The 23,357-nt window shown below is 40.5% G+C and overlaps 1 protein-coding gene across 2 annotated transcripts; it reads right to left on the minus strand.

The window, feature by feature from the left end:
• Positions 1-924: 924 nt before the first annotated feature.
• Positions 925-18,249, minus strand: cracr2aa (calcium release activated channel regulator 2Aa). Of its 2 annotated transcripts, none has more exons than XM_036126726.1 (18): positions 18,198-18,249; positions 15,995-16,408; positions 12,508-12,619; positions 12,223-12,412; positions 10,268-10,414; positions 10,028-10,118; positions 9,841-9,936; positions 7,343-7,530; positions 6,938-7,009; positions 5,942-5,987; positions 5,729-5,811; positions 5,295-5,640; positions 5,046-5,178; positions 3,435-3,516; positions 3,136-3,250; positions 2,900-3,001; positions 2,698-2,774; positions 925-2,066 (listed from the first exon to the last, which is right to left on the minus strand). In XM_036126726.1, the coding sequence occupies exons 2-18, from the start codon at positions 16,211-16,213 to the stop codon at positions 1,982-1,984; spliced, it is 2,184 nt and encodes a 727-aa protein (XP_035982619.1). In that variant the 5' UTR covers positions 16,214-16,408; positions 18,198-18,249; the 3' UTR covers positions 925-1,981. The 2 variants fall into 2 exon arrangements, with proteins under 2 accessions (XP_035982619.1, XP_035982625.1); XM_036126732.1 differs by lacking the exon at positions 18,198-18,249 and adding an exon at positions 17,976-18,098.
• Between the last annotated feature and the right edge of the window lie 5,108 nt (positions 18,250-23,357).

Here is a 23,357-nt window from a genome sequence, read left to right on the forward strand (position 1 = left end):
ATGTTACACTCCATTTGCAGCCAGAACACTGACATCCCAGCTTCCGATTGGAAAAAAAAAAAAAAAAATCAAATTTAACGACGGCTATAGTCGGAATTTCCCCTCGGAAAGTTGGGGACATTTTTAAGGCCGATTGTCGAATCCAACATGTCAGCTTCTCACATCAGTAAGCTGTGATAGAACATGGTTATTTTACAAGACAGTTGTATGTAAGCAATGTTACAATTAGCGGCTGCAACTCTGAACCGAATAAATACAAAATGGTGTTTACATGAGGAAAGTACAGCTTAAAGAACGTTTAGAAAAGGTACCATGAACAAAACAGCTTTCCTGGCCGTCGCTATACTGGAACCCTGACCTTTTATTTTGGAATCCAGATTTCTGTTTTAACTGGAACATTTTTCACTTGGGTTTACTCCATTCCCAGCTCCTATTTTCACTTTCTGAGGCAAATGGAACGCTACATCATTCTCAGAAACAGAGAATTTCACTGCTTATTGTTGATGGGAACTCAGAAATTAACTTTCTGGAGAATCAGGATGAGGGGCGTCAGATGAAGCTCTCCATCATCACACAGAAGACGGTCCAAGAAAGACAAAAGGTTTGTCCGGGTAACTGCTCAGAACAACGTGGGTGGGGCGGGTTGAACAAATGTTGAGTCTAAGCTGGATGGCCTCTCCAAACCAAATAAGCAAAACAAAGTGATGATTAGCAGTTTTACGTACGTTTTACTCATGTTTCTTTTCTTTGGGATCAACTGGTTACCATCAAGGTTTAGTTTCACACATGTGACATTCTGATGGCTGCTGTAGCGAAAACATCTTACAAATAAAAACTTAAAGTAAACTAAAAGTCTTACAAGAACCGGGGAATTTAAATAAATGTTACTAGAAAATATTTTCTTATTTCCTGGTAGTCAGGCGGATATAGTAACATAACTTAGTATGCCAACTGAACTTTTGCCATTTACTTTTATATTAAGTTTGACAATTTATTTTTTCTATACAATACATACATCATTTTATGGCACAAGGAAGAGCCGTGATTCATAGAGTTATTTCACACATTTATTTTCATTTAATTATATGCATTAAACTAACGAGATCATAGTAGTGAAAGATTAGTGACAAAAATAGTTTTTACTAGATTTTAAACATCCATACACAAATCACTTTTTTCATAAAATACTTGGCACTGAGGCAGATTAACAGAATAATTTATCTAATCTTGAAACTGCTCTTAAAAGGTACAACACAAATGACGATATAAATTATGTTCAACGAAGAATAAATTACAACCCATCAATTACAATAACTCAGAAAAGGACAGACAATTTAAATACGGCAAACCTGGAACAAATATATGTGCAATTAAAGCAAATTGATATTTTTTTTTAACTTCATCAGGTGAAGAAATTTCACAACTCCAGAATTCTGGTAAACGGCGTTGAATTGACATGTCAGCTAAAACATGACCAACAAATGTTTTAACAAAAATGTATAAAGTTTCACATGACGCTGCTTAAATTATGGATTTTTGCTGCCATTTTGAACAGATGAAAATATAGAGGAAGTGAAAGATGATATAAAACAGCTTATTAATAAATCCATATCAATGATATTGGTAAAAACAATGAACAATATGGCCTCATAAGTGTAATAAATATGCAGAATAGTTAATATTTTTCAAGTTTGAGTAAACATACTGAATAAACTAAAATGTATTAAAATTTTTATGGAAATCCAGGTCAACTGTTTGTACGTTTTGTGTCATTTTGGTTCTATTCACCCTGAATCGGCCGTTACTCTTTTATAGTGCAAATATGGACAGGATGAGGCGGCGTAGGTTCCTCTGATCGGGTTCAGGTTGAAATCTTGAGCTGTGGCGTCGTACCAACGTGTTTTCACGGCACATGTGCTTAAACTAAGACGTTTAGAAGTTGGTTAAAGGTTAGTGCAACATTGTGTTGAGTGTTTAACTTTTAGCAGCAGGACCTCTTCTTTGAGGGGCTGCTGACCAGCTGGACCGTCTTCTCCTTCTCTTTGTCCTCTTGTTCCTTCAGAATTCTAACAAATATAACAGAGACGAGTTCAAGAATTATATAAAACTTAATGTTTCACCTGAATCTAAACATGTCACCAACCATCTTTACTGCAACTCCAACCATGTTTTCAGGTCTGCAGTGGTTGAAATACTCTTTATTATTTATTTGCACAGTATTAAAGTTCACTGAAAGACATGTTACAAGTATTTTGAGGTTTAAATTATTTAGAAACAGATTGTAATGCTAGAAATGAAACCAGACATCTGAATTTACTGAGGTAAAACAGGGTTTTAAATACATCATTACTACAAAACACATCTATCCACACATTTTTAAAAAAAATAACCATTTTGTGGACCTGCATGGTTTATTTGCACATTTAATGGAGTTTAATCTATGATCAGTGTAAAGAAATCCCACTTTATTGCCACGACGACGCCTAATATTCTGTGAAAAATGGTCAAATAAAAACTTTACTAGCGAAGTTTACGCCTTCTGATTAAAGAAAATCTAAAAACCTAAGACGTTTATCCAAAAATGAGTTTATGAAACATTTTAGCTTGTTCTCGTCTAGAAATATACGCGTTAACTGTATAAGGAACAGCAATAAGACACTTGTAGCATTGCGTTTTATTTTTGCATAAACTGCCTACCTGGCTAATTGCACCATGGACTCTGCCACGTTGTCTCCAGAACAGGCGCTGCACTCAAAGAAGGTCATCTGACAGTCCTTAAATAAAACAAGATCAAATATGATAAAACAGTGGATCAGATCAAAGACCGACATCTTTCTTTTCAGCTGCAGCTCAGCGTCTGGCTGCAAACAAATCTGTCTCAGTTCATTAAAAATGAGACCTTGGCAAGTCTTTCGCCCACTTCCTTCTGTACTTCTCTCTCGGCCTCTTTGTCCATTTTGTTTCCCAAGAGCATGATGGGTATTTCCTCACCGGTGCCTTCCTGAAGAGGAGCAGAAGTACATGCAGGTAACAGAAGAGAGAAACTGATGTCTATACAGCAGGCTTTATGTGGGACAGGCTTTATATTCAGGCTGGAAGCACATCTGTAATAAAAGAAAACTGCTGATCTGTTACCTTGACACTTGTCAGCCACTGTCTGACTGCAGTGAAACTCTGCTCAGCCGTTATATCGTACATCACGATCACACCATCCGCTTTGCGAAAGAACTGCTTGGTGATGCTTCGGTACCTGCAGGAGAAACGGGAAGAGGTGGACTATGAAGGGATTTTAGGTGACTTCCTCCTGAACAGGTGGTACTTAAAGCCGAATATTAGAGTTTAACATAAAAACCTGGCCTGGCATCCATGAATTCCTCTAAATTTCTACACCTGAGTGTGGCGAGATGTTTTCAGCTTTTAGATCCAAATCTTACCTTTCCTGTCCTGCTGTATCCCACATCTGCAGCGCCACCTGGCTGTTATCCACAGTTATCGTCTTTACACTGTAGTCTATGCCTAAATGCAGAGACAAAGATTTAAAAGCAGGTGAATCCAGTTTGTTTTAACTTTTAACCAGAGTAAAGTTATTTTGATTCATGCTTTTTTAATTAATGCATTTTTCTTCCTCCCTATTTTGAGAACAGACATTCTGATAATTTTATGAATGACTAAAGTGTTTAAAAAATTTGGCTCCCAATACAACAGATCAGCTGTTGTGTCCCGACTCAAGGTCAGAAACTATGGAGGAAATGTATCTTTTTTCAGCCCATCCAAGAAATAATCTCTGTCCACTTCAATCCAGATTAAAAAACTAATTTCAGTGTTTGTTTATTTGCTGTTTGTAGCCAAAATAAAAAAAAAAATATGAGAAAAATGTGTTTATCTGAATGGTGTTCAGTGCAATCAACAATTTAGTTAGAAAAAAAATTAAAATTTAGAAAAAAAGCCCAAAGCAGGAGCTGAGAGCTGCGTTTTTGGCTAACATCTAATAAGAGAAAGAAAAGACATTCACTAGACTTTAGAAGTCAATATTTAGGATTAGAATTAAAAAAATAAATAAAATCTGAGTTTCTTTCCAGAGGAGCTTTTCAGATCAATGAAAGGGGGTCAAGTTGTAATAAACTGGCAAACTGAGAAAGACTGAGCAACATTAGTTATGTTTACATGGACAAAATGTCACGATCTGATTAAAATGTGTTCCGATTAAATAATCAGATTGTATCGTTTATATGGCCTCACAATAATTAATATGATCATGATGTGCGTGTATATGCAACTAGCTTAATTCAGAATAGAACCACTCTGACATGCGCAGTTATCAAATTCCCCTAAAAAACACAGAAAAGATAATTCCGCCTGTGCTAAACAAAAAAATAGTAAACAAAGCAGTTTTATACGAGTTTGTCTTCCAAGCGCCCAGGCTGGACTTGCACCAGCTTCCAATTACGGTTGAAACGTTACTGAGTAACAATTTTAATCTCTTTTAATGTTTCAAACAAAAAAGGTATCGGGAGCCCTGATAGTTTTGCTTCCCCGACGTATTTCCACAACGTTTACGTCAGGCGCACATGTGCATTAGAGTCAGTTTGCCACATTCAGAATAACGTGATCCTGACAGGCGTTTATGCGCATGTTAATCAGATTATCGGCATAAACCAACCCTCTGATTCAGATTACAGTTTCATTCCAACTGAGCTTAATCTCACCATATTCCGTTTGGCTTGCTTAAGTGACGCATTTTTATTCTGATCGGCTGTTTATTCAGATTACTTTTGTCCATGTAAACGTAGCTAATGTCTAATTTGAGATTAGATGAGCGAGGTGATGTAAGGAAACCAGTTTACGTTCTTCTCAGAAGCAGATATATGCAGAGCTCGACACACATTGTGCCGTGTTGTGTTTTTCCTCGTTAAAGACGTCGTATGCATTGCTCATTTTGTGTCAAACATCTCCATTCAAAAGGCACAGGTCAATCACATGTTGGTGTTTCAGCGTCTGTCCACTCAGGAAGTGAAAAGCTCTAACTGAAAGTTTGCACTGCGTACCAACAGTGGCACAAGTGCCAGGGTGGAAACGACCGTCACAGAATCTTTGGAGGAGGGAGGTCTTTCCCACGCTGGAATTTCCCACCAGGACGATCTTGAAGAGGCGATCTGGAGCTGAAGGAACTCCCTCCTCCTGGGAGACAAGTTAAGGAAAAGCTGCTGGTTTTAGTTCAGGTTCTGGTTTCATCACATCAATCACAGACTATAACAGCAGTCAGGCAGGTGGGGCTCGCCTGCAGTGATGCTTACATTGATGCTGGTTTCTTTGCCCACCGGTTGACCCCTGGGAGAAGATGGAACCGGCCTTTCCTCCAAGCCTTCCTCAGACTGTTGCTGGAGGATCGGCGAGGACCGCCGGTAAATGTCGCTCATCATCACATCCACACCGTCTTCAACGTCGCAGTGTCTCTCGCCTTCAGCAGACTTCTGGAGAACCTTCTGAGCCTGGCCTTCATTCAGCAGATAGGGGAGATGGTCTTCTTCAATAGAGATGATCCTCTGGAAACGACATCTGGCTTCAGCTGGGAAGGACTGCTGGTAAAACCCGTTAAGGGTCGGCCTCAGAGCAGCCGAGGCGAGCTCCTCGTCATCCTCACTGCAGAAACATCAGGATTAGTTGATGCTGCGCTGAGAAAGATGCGTCTTTAAACATTGAGGTTTGTTGTCCGTCCTGCAGAGTTTACCTTTTAAAGACGTCTGCGTTGGTTTGTTTCACGCCATCAAGAAAAGGCCGCTGCTTCAAACCGTTTCTGGTGCTCTTTGGTTTCTGCAAAGTAAGATTTGTTTCCATTTTCAATGCAAGCGATTCTGTTAAAGGATTTATTTGATTTGAAAAACAAGAAATGCGTTCAAAGAAAAAAAAATATGTTTTCTATTTCTTTGAACACAAAACCCACCTGAAAGGACACGTCTCTTTCATCCCGCAAATGTTTGTTCATTTCTCTGGGGGAAAAAAAACACAAATGACAGAGATAAATAAATGTTCCTACTTTGTATAGAGCAAAGAATTTACAAAAACAGCTCTTTCAAGACTAAAAGCTCAAAGGCAGAAAAAGGTCCCCACTTTTGTTTCATCAGCTCAAACATTGACCCTAAAACATTAGCACCTATTTGGGCTTGTTCAGATGCCCAACTCCTCACTTAGGACTGGAGAATCCATCCAGATGTTAGTGCGGTAAAGTTTCCACATTGTGAGACTTTTATAATGCAAAGCCAGAGTAAATAAAAAGCTCTCAGTTGGTTTCCTAGATACTTGCCTGATGTATCCCTGTTATTTCATTAAATATATCTGCCCTGTGTTCTACCAGCGTAGGAAGATGAGCTGCATTAGCTAAATTATACTTCATTAGTTACACATCTGATAACGTAGCATAATGGCTGGTCACCAGCTAAGCTAGCACAGAATTTTTGGGTCATTTTTGGTTGAAAAAAAACACCAATAGAGAAACTAAATGCATGAGCACCACAACTGTTAGACCAGGGATGTCCATTTTCAGCTGCTTCTGACTGCAACTAAAAAATTACTTGGTTGATTCAGAAGGAGGTTTTAATTTTTTTTAATTTGGGCTTTTCATGATAGAAAATTTTAGATACAACACAACATTTATCTTAAATACCCATTTTTACGTTCTCTTTAAGTTCAGAGTATTAAAACTGGCTAAATACAGCTAGCTTTTTCTGACAAAGACCCACCCAAATCTGGTTAATGATGAGAATAGAATTTTAATAATCCGACTCTCAGGTACTCTTGATTTGACAAACCAAACTCAGTTACTTAAGCTAAAGCTACACTATGCAGACTCTTTGTCTGCACTGATGAAGAATCACCCAGCTTGTCATGCATGGATAACCTTAGGATCATTATTTGAGTACTTGGGGCGGGGGGGTCCCACCTCAGGAGGTCCAGCTGTTTCAGAAGGCTTGCTCGCTCTCGGTGCAGTCCTTCAGTGAGTCTGTATATTTCCCTGTGTTCAAAAGCAATCAGTCAGTTTTAATGACAGACTAAAATTCAATAGTTAGAAAGGGTCCAAAAGCAGAAAAAAAAAATCTATACTTTTCACAGTACCACAAAGTTTAAACAAATAAATAAATCCTCCAACATGTGGCTGCAAATTTTATGCTGGAGTGTTTAGCACATGGATAGCATTACTTAGTAAATGATCTTGGTAGTCTAGCGCTTAATGATCAAGAAACTAGGTTTTGCATTAGACAGCAAGAATAAATGACAGTAATTGAAGGGAAAAAAGAAGCGTGATGGTATTTTGATTGAACCCAGTGTTTTATTAAAGACCACTCACATCTCTTTCTCCTCATGAAGTCGTGTGGATTGTTCTTGCAGCAAACTCAGCTGCTCCTGAGCCAACGTCAGCTCCTGGCTGACGAGCTCCAGCTCTCGAGCCAAATCATCATTCGTCTGTTTCAGCTTAACATTTTCCACCTTGGTCACATGTTGCTCGCTGTGAAGTTCCTGGCACTGACACTCCAACTGAAAAGAAATAAAAATAAAACAAAAAAATAAAAAAAGTACACTTTTAAAGCTTTTACAGCCTAAATATTGTGCATGTGATGGATCTGACTGAAACCCAATAATTAAAAAGAAACAACCTTCCAAACCATTTTTAATGAGCTACATCTACGTCTGACAAAACTAAACTCAAGATGGCCGTTCTACTGCCCGATTTATTCAGTCCTATTTGATGCAAATTTTTTATAATCACAGCCCATTTTTATGGGTTTTTCCTAATACTCTTCATGCTATATAATGATGTTCACTGTAAAATGGACTGTACCTGCTGCTGCAGCCGCCTGCCTGACTCAGTCATGTGACCAGTGTTGAGATGCCCCTGGATTCCGGTTTAAACATCTTAAAACACTAACAGGGAGTATTGTTTTAACCTTGCCTGTAAGCTGAATTCATACATCCTGTCTCACTCCCATCTCAATCGTTTGGGACAGACCCAAAAACGGCTCGGGCCAATCACGTTGCAGTATTCTGGTTTATGGCGGGACAAGTTAAACCATAAAACTGCGTCGAACGCACATACATTTAACTCAGTAGATCACCACATCCTCCAGCATTGCATTGGTCTCTCTGGCACTGATTTCAATCCCACCTCACGCAACGGACCAAATCCAGTCCTTACAACGTTGGGGGCCCTCAGGGCTCAATACTCGGTCCCACCCTTTTCACCATCTACATGCTGCCCCTCGGCCGTGTCGTCAGCAAGCATGGAATCAAATTCCATCACTATGCTGACGACACTCAACTCTTCCTGTATACCCCTCCCTCCAGTTCCCCCCTCTGCCAGCCTGCCCCGTCTCTGCTCCTGCCTGAGGGAGATTAAGTCAAAACTTCCTGCAGCCAAGTGGCTCAAAAACAGAAGCCTTTCAAAGCGGAACCTCTAACCAATTACTTTCCTTCTCCATCACCTCCGTTTTATTCTTCAGCCACACCATTCCTCTCTCTCCCCTCTTCTGTTGTTAACCTGGGGGTTAAGTTTGACCCCCACCTCTCTTTTGACAAGCATGTCACCTCCATGTAAAAAATGTCTTTTACAGTAAATGTACTCGAATTGAAGACATTTGAGTGGGACCAAATGTCTGTTTCTGAGTACATTTTCTTCAATTTGAGTAAGAAGTTTACTGTAGGTGCTCTTACACCTTTGCAATATTTCCAAACGGTACCCCCCCCCCCCCACTTTAAGATTTAAGGGCAAATGTTAAGACTACTACCACCACCACTACTACTACTCCTCCTCTGAGATTCCACAATATAAGACTACGTTCACACTGCAGCCTGAAGTGACCCAATTTAGATTTTTTTGCCCATATGCGACCTGGATCTGATCTTTTTATGACAGTCTGAACAACGCAGATCTGATCTTTTCAAATGCGACCTGTGTCTGTACGGCCAGGTCGCATTTATCCGACGTGTACGTCACTGATACTCGACAAACGTCACTATCTGCGTCCTGCTATGCAGAAGCGGGAAGAAAGACGACACCCATAGCGGACTACAATGAGAAGAGCAGTCAATGGTGAGAAAGCTCCGGTTAGAAAATAAATTAAATGACCGAAAAATGCGCGCCAGCATTATAATCCATGTTTACTTCTTCAAACACCGAGGACACTTTGCTACGTGTGACGTCATCGCGTCCTCGAGTGCGCATGCGGGACACTTCGGTTGAACGCGTTTAGTTCACACAGGAGATCACATACAAGTCGCATATATTTGGAAATGTGAACGGACACGCAAAAAAAATCCGATTTCACAAAAAAAAAAAAATCGGAATTGAGCATTAAGACCTGCAGTGTGAACGTAGCATAAGATAAGATTCGACAGGAGCAGATAGACTAATCACGTGCAGAGCGGAGAGTGATTCACATCCTCAACCTGTCTTGTCAGGTTAGGTGTTGCTGGTGAGCGCAATAAATGGTTTAAAAAAAATGTTTATGGTATAGTAAATTAAAGCAGTTGTTTTTGGGGCTATAGTCCTTGTAACGTGGTTTATTTAAGCAAAGACAACAGATTCATGAACAAGTTAGAAGTTGTTTCTGCCAGAAGTAGGACTGGGCTCAGATCCATCCCTCTGGAATCTGCCGATGTTTTAATTGCTGTGTTGATTGTTAAGAGCCGCTAAATGTCTGTTATGTTTTTACAGCTTCATGTTATCAGTTATCCTGCTGGGTATCATGCATCCTGCTGTGACAGCCAAAGGTCTTACTGAGGAGACGTTCTGTCTACCTCTGTACAGTGAGGTTCTTAATGCTGCTGCTGTTCAGTGTTCTCACTGACCCTTCTCTGTTTTTGGAACAGGTTTTCCAGCTCCTTCTCCTTACTGGACAGCTGCAGCTCCAGGTCTTTGCTCCGGGACAGAAACCGCTCATAGTCCTTGGGTTTAAAAAAAACAAAAAAAAAAAAAAACATTTAAATATAAGGCAAACAAAATACAAAAAAACAAGATATCCTGTTAAATATTTACCTGCAGTAGAATTTTGTCCTTTTCATTCTTTATTTGCTGCTCCATTTCTTCATAGAGGCGCTGGAGCTCATTGTCGTGTGTTACTGCTTTCCTAAATGGATAAATTCAGATGTATATTTGTCAATGTGTATATAAAAAAAAAAAAACATTCAGGGGCAAACTATGAATGACTACAGAATGATAGTTTTTAAAGAGGTCACAGAAAGCATTGGTGTTTTTTAGGTTTATTGCAGGGCAGACCTTTTGAGAGCACTTTCCATTTCTCTCTTCTCCTGGTTGGCTTCTCTGATCTGTGCCGTCACTCTGGCCAAGAAATGCTCAAAATTCGACAGAAGGTGAGGTTCATCGCGGCGCAGCTGAGCCCACAGACTCCGCACTTCAGCAGGACTGATGTTGCCGGGTTGGGAATCAGGAGTAAATGAGAGCAGAAATCACAGAGATAGTTAATTCAGGAGCATCTAGAGGTCAGACTAAAAACAAAATGAACTAAATCATCCTGATTAAGAACAAAGATGAAGCCGTCACAGACCGACTGAGGTTAACATCGCTCAATTTAACACAAACTTTGCGTATGTTCACTAAATGTGTAGTAAGAACCAGACAAAAACTCTGCGTGCCTTAAATTATTACCCTTTCTCCAAATTTCGTAATTCCAAAATGCATTTTACAAGGATTTCAAGAAGATTTTGAACAACCTTCATACAATAGTTCCTGCTCAGTCAGAATAAAAGGAGAACCTCTAAACAGCAATTTCAATTAATTTTAGGTGTGGACTTTGACTAGGCCAGGAGTCTGAAAATCCAGTCCTTGAGAGCAACTTTCCTGCAGCTTTTGGATGCATCCCTGTTCCAACCACCTGCTTGCTGTGTCTCCTGTTAGGCTTGTGGTACTCTGGGAAAATAAATTGTGGTTTCCTTCATCCTGCCTCCATAAAACTCACATTTGTTGAGCACACGAGTAACAGCTGACCTGTCCACAGTTACTTCCACCTGAGCTGTGGCTCTCTGCAGCTCCTCCAGAGCTACCATGGTTCTTTAAGCTGCTCCTCTTATTAATGCTCTCCTTGCCCAGCCTGTCAGCTTAGGTTCAAGGCTTGCTTTAAACTGAACCAGAACCATTAAAACAATTATTTTTGCCACATTGTCAGACCAGACACTGTACAAAATAAAATAAAATAAATAAATAAATAAATAAAAACTGAACCAGAACCTCCTCCTTGGCTGGTCTGCTGGGTTCCTTAATCACAGGTGGACCCCCCCCCCCCCCTCCCCAATTATGTAGCACTGGATTTTATTTTGGGGTAACAAGGGGATGAAAAAGATCACCACACTTTAGAACTTATTTAGAAAAACACTGAAACATCAAGCATCCCTTTCCTTCTACTTCACAATCAGGTACTACTGTGTTAGGGGTATGGAAACTTTTACAAAGCACTGTTCATACAGACGTTAATGTCATCAGCATCAAAATGTTTCAACAGCAAGAGAATAAATAACAGTTTATTTTTCTAAATTTTACAAAATAAAACAACCCAAAGGAGAGCGAAATTTGTAAAACCTAACCAGGTTCCCAACTAAAGACAATTTCCCAGCTGGTCAAGAGCTGAAAGAAAAGTGTGATTTGTTATCGGTATAATTTGACCTGTAACCCTTTTTGTGCCATTTTAATAATTAATAACGATCCCTGGGCAATTTTATGAAGAATGTCACAAAGATTCATGAAGCTTTCCTTCATTTCTAACCAAATTAAATTCAGGCTGTGCTGCACAAACTAAAATTATCAAAAATGTCCTCCTTGCCCTCATGTTGGAGAAAGTCAATATTTATAGATGCAGCCTCCACTACCTAGAAAATGACTTGCATCATAAAGTGCTGTCTAATCGTGCATCAGATAAAATGTGGCCATCTTTCTTTGAGTCTGACCAAGTGCAGCAAAAATAGCCATGAAGGCTGCTCTGTAAGTTTTAAAGAGAAGACAACTGTTAATTACCTACAGGTTAATTACTCTTTACGTGTCCTCTTACACATACACAGATGCCACTGACCAGCAGCACTGAAACTGCTCAGAGAGCGGAAACCTGCAGCTCTCAATAGTTCAGAGCCGTTTATAGTCCCAGACCAATTTCCTGAGAATGTAGCACAGACATTCAGCGAACAGCGCCTACAATCACAGGCCTGCACGCATAAAATACTCACTTTTCCAGGATGCTGCTGGCCCCGAGGCTCTCCATGAGCATAGCAAAGTGCTTTTCCTCGTCATCTTCACCTCCTCGTTCTGGACGCTCCTCCCACTGGGACTGGTACAGAACCTCTGGCAGGCTTTTTCTCGCGTTTTTCTCACCCATGACATCATCTACAGAAATCCTGCGACCAAACAAAAACGCACCTGCAAAAAAAAAATAAGAGAGGACTTAAGCAGCCATATGCAGGTCAGATGCTGACTGTAGCCATATTTAATGCTGCAAAATGACGGAAACGTACTGAAACCAGAGGAGAACTCTTCCAGTGTGAGGAATCCATTGCCATCAGAATCGAGCGTATCAAACACGTTCTCCAGCTCCTCTGGACTGAGAGGAAGCTCACTATTCAGTCTCTGGTTAAAAAAAAGAGAGAAAGGACAAAAAAAAAAACAAATTTCAAGGACGTCAACATTACTGTAGCTATAACAACTGCCATGCATGAGTTTTATGTGCAGTAGCAATTGTTAGATGTGCTTTCTCCTTTTCTGGGTGACTTTAACAAAACAGATTTATGCATAATGTTAACCAGGAGGTTTAATAACCATGGTGCCAGATCTGCTGCTGCTTCGTGAGACGAGAAACAGAAAAGGAAAACAGTTTAACAGCTGGGAGAGCTTCAGAAATATCATCCTCAGCTTCAACGTTTTTAATCAAAAAGGATAAAATTATGTTTTAATGACTGCCAACTGTTTTGAGTTGTTTCGCCATAAAACATGTTGAATAAATGTTTCTGGGAAAAAAAAGGTAAGCATGTGAGGAGTCAGCTGGTTGTGAACTAACAGCTTTTAAAGATGTAAACCTGACAGTGGGACCGGTGTCAGGACGGTCAACAGAGCCACACCTCTGGAAGCAGCTTGGTTTTCAGACGTGTTTACTGTTGAAATGTTGACCGAAGCCGCCCTGACAATCCAGGGCTGCGACACAGAAAGGATAGCATCTGTTTGGGACAATCAGCTGTTCCTGAGAAGAGTCTTATCTGCTAAAGGCACATCCCTCAAACAAGCAGAGCAGAAAGCCAACCTGTCCAGCCGGACCTCCGGCTCAAAAACAGACAAGCTATCAAGGTTGTACCAAATGAAACAATAATTACTTACATTTCTGCTTCCTCTGCTTTGTTTTAGGTCATCTAAAAACCTTTTAATGTCAGACAAATAAACCTTGAGGAAATACAAAAAAAAAAAAAAAGGCTTTCAAAGATGACTTAATTTAATTATGGGGGAAAAAGTGCCATCTAAAACCAATCTGGTTATGAGTCAAAAAAAGAAAACCATTGTTCTTTAAAAAAGTAAAAATAAAAAAATAACAGATTTACTGCCATTAATCATACTCTGGAAAGCTGAGTGCAATTTCACCAGCAACATTCAGACCTGAACAGTGTCAGAACTGCAGAGCCAAGGAAGAGCATCAATAGAACCTTTTTAACATGAAGTAGGCTAAAAGATCTCAAAAAGCAGCACAGCATGCCCTGATCTAAGAAAATTCAGCTGAGGAAGAGTCACCATCATTCCTCAGTCTGGAAAGGGTTACAGAGCCACTTCTAAGGCTTTGGGACTCAGAACCACAGGAGTCACCTTTCCATTGTGTAAATACGAAAATAAATTTGTTTAATGGAAACATGGCAATTTTAAAATTCTCATATTTTGCGATAAAACGTTTTTGTGCTAGGATGAGGTGGTTTTGCAAATCTGCAATGGAAATGAAAGATGAAGAAGACGACAGGATGATGGAGCGGCATGTTTGGATTCAGGAGGAGGCGCCATGTTTTTTTTACATTTAATTTGTGACAGGGGTATTACCAACGTACTGGATTAAAAACAGCAAAGAAAGGTGACCATTTACAAAGATCTTGAAAGAGCCATGAAGGAAGCGGGGTTCCACAAGCCATGAAAATCTTGCGTTCAAAATGGAAAACTCAGAAACAGAAATACCTGCTGGAGAAGAGAAAGCTCGGCAAAAGTGGCGCCGCTGAAAAAGAAAACTTTTTTCAAATCCTTCTCCCTCATGGACGAGATACTCGAGTGAATAAACGCTAACGTATGATTATAACTGTATTTCTTATTTAATGGAAACACCACAACTGCAAAAATATGTTTTATCGAAATTAGCAGAAAACATTTGTAATGGAAACGCAACCAGTGAGAACCAATATCCCCACATGGAGAAAACCCGGAACAGTGGAGAACGTTCCCCGGAGTGGCCAGCTAACAAAAATTACTGCAAGAGCGTCGTCAGCTCATCCAGGAGGTTCTGAACATCTAAAGCTGAGTAGACCACGCTTAAGGTCAGTGGTCCAAGGCCAGAACCCCTGCTGACCCAGAACACAAACGGTCCCCGACACTTTGGGGAAATATTCTGTGGACTGATGAGAAAAAAGGGGGAACTTGTTGGAAGGCGTGTTCTCACTACATCCAAGTTAAACAGTCAGAAAATGGACACGACAGCCAGGCGGTGGCAGCCTGGTTAGGGCTGGACAACATAGAAGCAAAGCATATTAATAAAATAGATATCATGTTGGTCGATATTTATCAACAAAGTCAAAACATATTTTAAGTGCTGCAGCTCTGGCCATTTTATGCTGCCAACTTTTTACCAAAACAAGTATAAAAAAAGAAAAGAAAAAAAGAATGTGCTCTCTGAACTCTCTGAAGGGGGTAGAGCTTGGTTCATGGGTCTGTGTTGTGATTGGTTAGGAGGATGTAATGATGTAAAATTAACCTACATAATAGGATATAATGTAAAAAAGTAAAATTGTTATTCTATTTAACTTTTATGACCTTTTTTCTATCATTGATATACATCTATGGATCAATTTATATTCTTAATGAATTATCGTCCAGCCCTCCTAGAAGATCAGAACTGACTGAAGTAAAATCAGTTATTACTGCCAAGTTTGGCTCATCCTGTTATGTTTTAAGTGACAAAGAGTTTTCCATAGCACCAGGTTGGCTCAGATAGATTCATAAATTAAATTACCTGAAAACCTGCTTTTTGGGTTCCCATGTTATCTTTGACATTAAGATTTGTCGATCTGATAAATTAAAGCATAATTAGGAAAGAAAGGAAAACTGCATGACGGTAAATACTTTTTCACAGAACACCTTTTAGATGCAATATAAAACATTTAGCACAGCATTTGATAACAGTTTGGGTGGATAAATAAATAAAACTTTTTAGAATTAGAACTTAAGGCCTTTTTAATTGCCTTCTAATTTCCCGATCAGCGTCCTAAACAACAGATCAAAGCTCATCCTGTTTAGGCTCTTTAGAGGCTGAGCATTGAAGTGGCTCATCAAAGGACTGGACGAGCATCAGATGGAGCAGAGAATCTGCACAATAATGCAGGTAGAGGGCTTGTATGACAAAGCTGCCATGTCTCTGAGTGAGGAGCCAGCCACAGCATCACTGATGAGAGCCCAGACCAAACCGTGGCGTTCATGGAAACAAAGCCATAACCAACGTGTTGCTCCACGCAGAGAGCTCACAATGAAGGAGCAAACACTCCAGCCATAAAGAGTTGTGCCAGTTTCATTTAATTACACATTTCCTTTCAGCTTTGATTCAAGGTTTGCTCTCTGGAGTACTTCCCAGTTGCTCGGGTGCCAGAAAGTGTTTTTCAAACTCTGTCAAACGTAAAATCAGATGTTACCTGCACAATTATTTCTCTCATCTGTTCATCTTTTGCAGATGAACGTAGAGCATAGGTGGCCAGAGCTCGGCTGCAGCCTCACCTGCATGTCCCGGCGGGTGATGAAGCCCTTGTTCTCCACGTCGCACATCTGGAAGAACTCGTGAGTTTTCTCCCGGATGGTGTTCTGTCCAACATCAGAGGTCCCGCTCCTCCTCTGCTCACTCTCTCGTGCGCTGGTTTCCTCCCCGCTTCCTTGCCTCTGGCTCATAACGCAGCCCGCGGCGCTGATGTCCGGACATGGAGAAGCAAAAGCTGCCATGGTGTCAACGAGTGTAACGATGTTAAAGTGTTTTCTTTCTCTTCTACGTCCTTCACGTGAGCCGGCGACAGACGGAGGGCTGGAGCGAAGCGAGCCCAGGGAAGTCTCGCTTCAGAGTGCCGTGGATCAGAGGCTTTCAGCAATGTCACTGATTGTCATCTCTTAGCAACCACCTCGTTAATTAGTGGATGAAACCTATGAGAAATACAGACGGAGGCTCTTTAGTTACAACCTCTGGTCCAGTAAACACAAATAACAGAAATAACCGTCCCCCATTTATTAAATACAGTACCTCACAAAAGTATTTACACCGCTTAAACTTTATTTTCCTACCACGTGTGGTCATGTTAGAATCAGAAACCTTGATGTATTTGAGATTTTTATTTGATAAACAGTCAGTACATAAGTGTAAAATGTGAGGAAAAGGGTACAAAAAGTTGGAAAAAAAAAAAGTTGTGTTGGCATTTGGATGCTGAGACTAATGACATCTGACAAGTAAAGCCCAAAACCTTTGCTTTATCGACTGACTGATGCAACTCGTGGGTTTATCTGCGTAGACTGGGAGCACTGGTTTGGAAGATTGCCCCCCACTTGTACTTCTCCCGTATGCCTGGTTAATTTATGAGCATCAGAAAGGTGTGTGATGACCCGTAGAGAAAGGCAGATATGGTAAACGAGTATATGGGAGAAAAAGAGACTTCACAAGGCATAGAATACGTGATCTGAGTCAGCTAGAAAATCAATTTAAGTCAATATAAATAAATAAAATTCCAGTATTTTTGAATCTCCCTAAATGTATAATATAGTCTCTGCAATAATAAGTAGAAATATTACTAAAGAATGAATTAAATACAGTAAAAAGTGACTTCTGAATGCATTGTGTACTGAAGTTAGAACTAAACGTTGTGCAAGCACGACGAGCCTCAGGAGGAAAACAAGAGTGAGCAAGACAGCGGAGGACATAAAGGGAACTACGTGAAACTGCAGTTTGGAAAGAGTGATGTAGCGATTTTTCCTCTTCCACAGCACTTCTGTTCACTGTAGATGTGAATCTTTCCCTCTTCTAACACAACAGGAGAAATAAAAAAAGGTAAAAGCAAAGCTGCAGTTTTCATGGTTGGCTTGAAGTGTCAGGTAAAACACTTCTTAAACACTCATCCTCTATTCTTGCTGATTCTTTAGAGATAATTTTAGATGTGTTAAACCGTGTCTTACCACTGTCACGCCCAAATTTCCCCATCGAGGGACAACAAAGCAAATCTTATCTTACATGTGTGACAACTTTCAAGTGTTGCCATTAAAACCGAAAGGCTTCTCAAAACGTTAGACGAACCATTTCTTTGAACCATTTATATTTTCAAAAGACAAACTAGAAACCAAATGTGTGGTATTTAGAGTCTTAGGCTTCTAACTATAGTTGCATCGTATCTACCAGCCACAGCAGGAAGATTAACGGCTTGTTTCTTGGCATTTGCAGAAGTGGGTAGAGAGGCAAACTTGGAAAACATAGACTGGATCCATATGGTCACATTAGCTCTTAAAATGTAATTAATATCAAAAGGTTTCAGCTTGAGGATTTCACTTAGCATTTATAAAGCCACTCTTGTCATTTAACTGAGGTCCCGGGCTTAATTTCAGAGCAACGCGCTTTGCATGCAGACCTTATCAGTTTCAGGGCTGGACTCCTAACAGCTGTTGAGCTGCAGCAGTTAGCAGCACTATGGTCAGAACCACAATGTGAAGAAGAAGAAGAAACCACAACCTGAATCTGCAAACCCCCCTGGTCCAAACCAGCAGCAGTACGTGGTCTACACAAACCACCTGATGTTCTGTGTTCTCAGCAGTGACCCAGATGAGAACAATCAGCCCACAGCTGAGCATCATCAGGCCAGAAGCACCGTGCTTACATCTGAACCGCTCCAAGGTGACATGGAAGCAGGATTTTAATCAGACTCACCTGAGCGGCTTTGCTTTCTGAACTCACCTGAAACTTGACTAGTTTTCTCCGTCTTCTGTTGATCAGTGAGTTTTATCTCCACATGGTCCTGCAGGAATCCATCCAGAGCCGGAGAGAAATCTAAGGTAGACAACATGAATTAGGCCAAAATAAAGACATCTTCTTCACCTCCTGTGGCGCAGACAGAGGCGTTAAGAAGCTGAAATGTTAAATCCACCTGCCGAGGAGTGATGGACGCCTCTAACCCTGGATAAAAAGTTACCAGACCAAAAAAAATAAGAAGCAAAACACCTGCAGCAACAAACACTCGCTTCCTCTCAGATATTTAGACACTTCCTGTAACTAACACAACCTGACTCGCACCCGCTTTTGTACAAACAAACTTTTTTAAGCCAGTCAGCGCACTTCCTCGTAGCGTCAGACCTCACCAAGATGGTGACGGCAGGCGACGGGAAAGTTTCCTCCGCCAGGCGGAACCTGAGCGGCCAGAACTACGCAGCGGCCGAGCCTGCGGAGCTTTGCCGGGGCTGACAGCTGGAGTCGCGGTTCCGACTGCAGGAATTTCACTGAACGCTGCTGGTGACGGGGCACACAGGGGGGAGGGGCTTCGGCCGCGTCATCCAGGTTACCCCGGCAACGGAAACCAGGAAGTAAAGGCTCAGAAGACGCTGCTGCGGGGGGAAAACCTTGTACTTGAGATCTTTATGTTTTATTCTGAAGTATGAGGAAATAACCCGAATTATTTTTGACCAGAGGAGGGCATATAAGACAGGAGTCCTTTTTGACTTTTCCTGTTTTTAAATCTCTTTTAAAAACACACTTTTTATTTCTTGGCTTTTAATACACTGTGATCTTGTTATGTGCAGCATTTTAAAATACTCTGGTATTTAGCTTTGTTGTGTGTGTGTAGGATTTTAACTTTTTTTTTTCTTTTTTTACCTTTTTGTTTTAATGTACAGCACTTTGGTCTCCCGTGCGGGTTTTAAAATGTGCTTTACAAATAAAGCTGATAGATAGATTGATTGATTGATTGATTGATTGATTGATTGATTGATTGATTGATTGATGAGGGCCACAACCGAATGGGCTCCTTCAGGTTCATTAGACACACATACATTCATACATGCCTCTCTGCAGTTGGTTCAGAGAAAGCTGCAGCTCACCTTTTAACACAAATGGAAAAGTGTGAACATATTCACCTGTGCTTGCTTCTCTTCACTGCCCCCCCCCCCCCCCCCCCCCCCCCCCCCCCTCTTCTGGGGTGGCACTTCCTGGGCCTGGGACTACAGGATGTACGGGGTTTGTTTTGTTGTTGTTTATTTGTGGGTAAAAGTGTCTGCATGTGGGTGCACTAGGGTGGGTTTCGTGTGAATGTGACTGTGTACGTGGTTTTGTGTTTTTGTCAGGTTTGGGTTTGGACTGCCCCCTCATAGAAGACTCACTTCTATAAACTGCTGTTATTATTTTCAGCTGTCACTTTCTACATGTCATATTAATTAATCCTAAATATTCTTCAGTGATGGTATCAATGCATTGGTTGTTTCTACCTGTAATACTTTATCTGCTGGTTCTGCTATTCTATATATCTCTTTGCAGGTGTAGAAGCAGACTCAGAGGATGTTATATTGCTCTCTCCCTTTCCTCTCCTCTTTCTGTTTCACCTTTTTTCCTTTTTTCTCTTTTCTACCTTCTTGTTTCTGTGTTCATTGAACATTAAATAGTCCCAGCATAAAATCTAATAAAGCTTCTTGCATATATAAATCAAGTGGAGCACTGGGGTGAAAGCAGTAAGACTCCACTTGTGAAAGTAAAATCTGTTGGGCTTTTTGACATTCTTCATGCTACACTGCCAGACAGGACACACAAGAAATACACCATATCAAAAAAAAAAATCTCTGATTTAATTATACAAAATGTGATTAATCCAATTTTCCCTCCTTTTCATTTCACAAAAATAAATTAAAGAAATGATTTTAAAAACTTGCTATTATGTCATGCATTTTGTCTGGAAGTCGACCTGAATTCAAAGTGTAATTAAATATAAGCTGTGAAACATGCTTGTAAAACAAGATGGCAGCCCTGCCACTGTGGGCATGAATAGTTTTATTACACAATTATCTAAGAACAGGCTTCACATCACTTGTGTAACTTCAAAACTAACTTAAAGGAATAAGTGAGTAAATTAAAGTACCTTGTATTTTGGTAATTTTATTCCCTCTTTACAATATTATCGATATACAATATTGATAATACAGCCCCGGGGAGCAATCTGGGGCTAAGCATCTTGCTCAGGGGCCTATAGTGACTGTCTGCAAGGTTCCAACAACGTTCTTGCAGCTTTCTCATAATGCAACCATGCTGCTAAAACCACTAGACCACTACCCCTACCAGATGCAGCTATTCATGCAAACTGAGCCCCAACCAAGTATGACTTCAGGAACTAACTTATTTTGCAGAACCCTGACAGAGAGGGTCCTTATGCCAGGAAAACCTGCTCTGATCAACTGCCCCCCATCTTTACCTGGATGTTCAAGTCTCTGGAGGCACATGAGGTTCCCTCCTGGTTTAAACACTCCACCATAATCCAGTTCTCCAGGAAACACACCATTATGAGGTTAAATATCCTGTCGCTCTGTTAAATGTCCTGTCGCTCTGTTGACGTCTGTGTTCATAAAATGTCTTTGAATGTCTGACAGAATGATTTTGAAGCATCTGAGGGACCTCCCAGCCCCCCTCCTGAAGTATGGGGTAATATATGGGATAAGATAACTGTCAATATAAATGTATGTGTAGGCGTCTGAATTTGTAAATGTAAGTCAGTAAATGTGAATAAATGTAAGATTTGTATTTGGTCCTTGTTGTCAACTCATACATACGTGTGACATCTGTGAGAATACAAGTTACAAAATTAAAACTTTGCCACAATACAAGTAGGGATTACAAATTCATGAGTACGAATCTATAACCCCTGAGAAAACTGTTATATGGGGTAAGATAACTGTCAATAGAAATGTATGCGTAGGTATCATAGGTTTGTGTTGCAATAGTCTTAACAGGCAAACAGGTCAGCATGATGCAGTCAACCTGGGCCTGCACTTCATCCTGCATGCCTCAGCCTTCACTCCCTCAATCCAGACGTCCTCCACCAGAGGCTCACCCAGCTAGAAGTGGCGACCTCCACCTCTCAATGGATCCCCAGCTTCCTGACTGAATGGCAGCAGCAGGTGAGGCTGTGGAGCTTCTTCTCCACATTGTGGAGCAATGGGAAATCAGGAGGTTTGTCTGTGGGCAGTAAGGCCTTATACAGTAAGACCCCCTGCTGTGAGAGGCAGTCCCTGCTGCCTGTGAAATGTTTCATGTTGTTTCCAACTCAGTCTAATTTTTCCAAATCAGGTGGAACACTATGGCAAAAGCAGTAAGGCTCCACTTGTGAAAGTAATATCTGTTGGGCTTTTCTTTTCTACAATTCTTAATGCAACACTGCCAGACAGGACAAACAAAAAATTAAATTAAACTTAAATGGTTTCCCTTTTATCTGACAGACAGGTCTTTGACTCTTATGACTAATAACATCTTCCTCCTCTGCTCTTCTGTCTTGTGGGGTCGCACAAGGTTTCATTCTTGGTCACTCAGAACAATCATAATCATAATCTTTGGATTGATCTGTCTCTAAAACCCAGCAACAGCCACATTCAACACTGCCTCCCTTTTGGTATTTCTGCAGTAAAACAGTGGTTAAACCATAATGTCCAACTTTTAAATTCACAAAACACCAAATACATTCTGTTTGATGAGAATGTCGCCATCGCTGTGAATTTTAACCCTGAATTTAATGACACTGTAACAAATCTGTGGGTGGTTTTGTTGTTTATGTCGGGTTCTCTCTGTCGACACTCAACAGGTTTCAGTTGGTCTGAGATGTGAGTGCAAGATTTTTAACCGATACCTCCAGACAGAAACACATCATCCTCGTCATATCCTCCCTTCACTGGTTGCCGGTCCAGTTTAGTGTAGATTGTAAACCATTATTGTTCTATTGTGAAGCTTAGTTTGGCCCCACCCTACATTTCCGATTTATTGAGTTTCTGTGTGCATTGTGTCGATCCAGTTCTTCACGACTCTCCAGAGAACTGATGGATTTTTATTGTAAAGCTGTTTGGCTGTCCCATTGGCTGGTCTAAAGGAAGAATAAATAAATTAATTTAATTTAATTTTTTATCACATCCAACTGTCTTTAATAAAGAGTTTGAGCAATTAATTAACGCTCAGTGTTTCTAATTCTACAGAACAGAAAGTACACATCATGTTGACAATATGAAATGTTGGAATAAGGAAGAAGAACATATTTCTTTTAAACAGTTTTCTGTTTGAATGTTTTATTGTTTTGTGTCGTTGTAGTACTAAGGAAAGACAGATGAGGGCAGCACAGGATGGATTTTAGAACCACACAAGCAGAAAACACATATTTTCCCTTTTTAAGCCAGAAAACCCTTTATTTGTTGGCTTTTATAGAAGTCATTATTTTAAGATTTGACCCTTTAATATACTGCGCTGGTGCAGATTCTCATTCAACCAGGAAAAAACGACCTGATTGCATAAAAAAAAAAGAAATTTACTTTATCTTACGTCAACACATTTATCTTTTCATCCAAAAGGCCTCCTCAGTTCTGTATAACTGGCTCTTCTATGCCGTGATCAGAAGCCATGAAGATTGTTGGTTGAGCAGTGAACTTCAAGAGTAGTCCAGTTGTCTTCTGTTTGGGCCTGACTTGTAACACACTATAGGAGAACATTTCAAACCCAGTATATTGGAAGAAATGGTGCATTAATCTGCTCATATTATTTAAATCATATTGGGTAAAGTCCATAGCCAGAGAAATCTGCCAACATCCCATTAAACTGTGTTTGTGAAGCAGCCATGCGGGCGTGAAGCCACTCTCCAACGCAGGACCCAATCTACACGGATGTTCCACACGTGTTGTAGTGATGTGAGGTCATGAGCCTTCAATGTCTGACATTCAAAGTGTTTTTGAAATGCTGCTTTGCTGCAAACAGATGCAGGAGAGGCTTTGCTTTAGATGAGCATTTAGAGCCAGATGTGTTTACAGTGGGGGACGCTCAGTGATCATTAACGCTGTATCTCTCACTTAATTGCAACAAAGAGAAGAGACAAATCAGAATCCTGTA

This window comes from Fundulus heteroclitus, chromosome 2 (genome assembly GCF_011125445.2).
Source record: "Fundulus heteroclitus isolate FHET01 chromosome 2, MU-UCD_Fhet_4.1, whole genome shotgun sequence".
NCBI classification, from domain to species: domain Eukaryota; kingdom Metazoa; phylum Chordata; class Actinopteri; order Cyprinodontiformes; family Fundulidae; genus Fundulus; species Fundulus heteroclitus.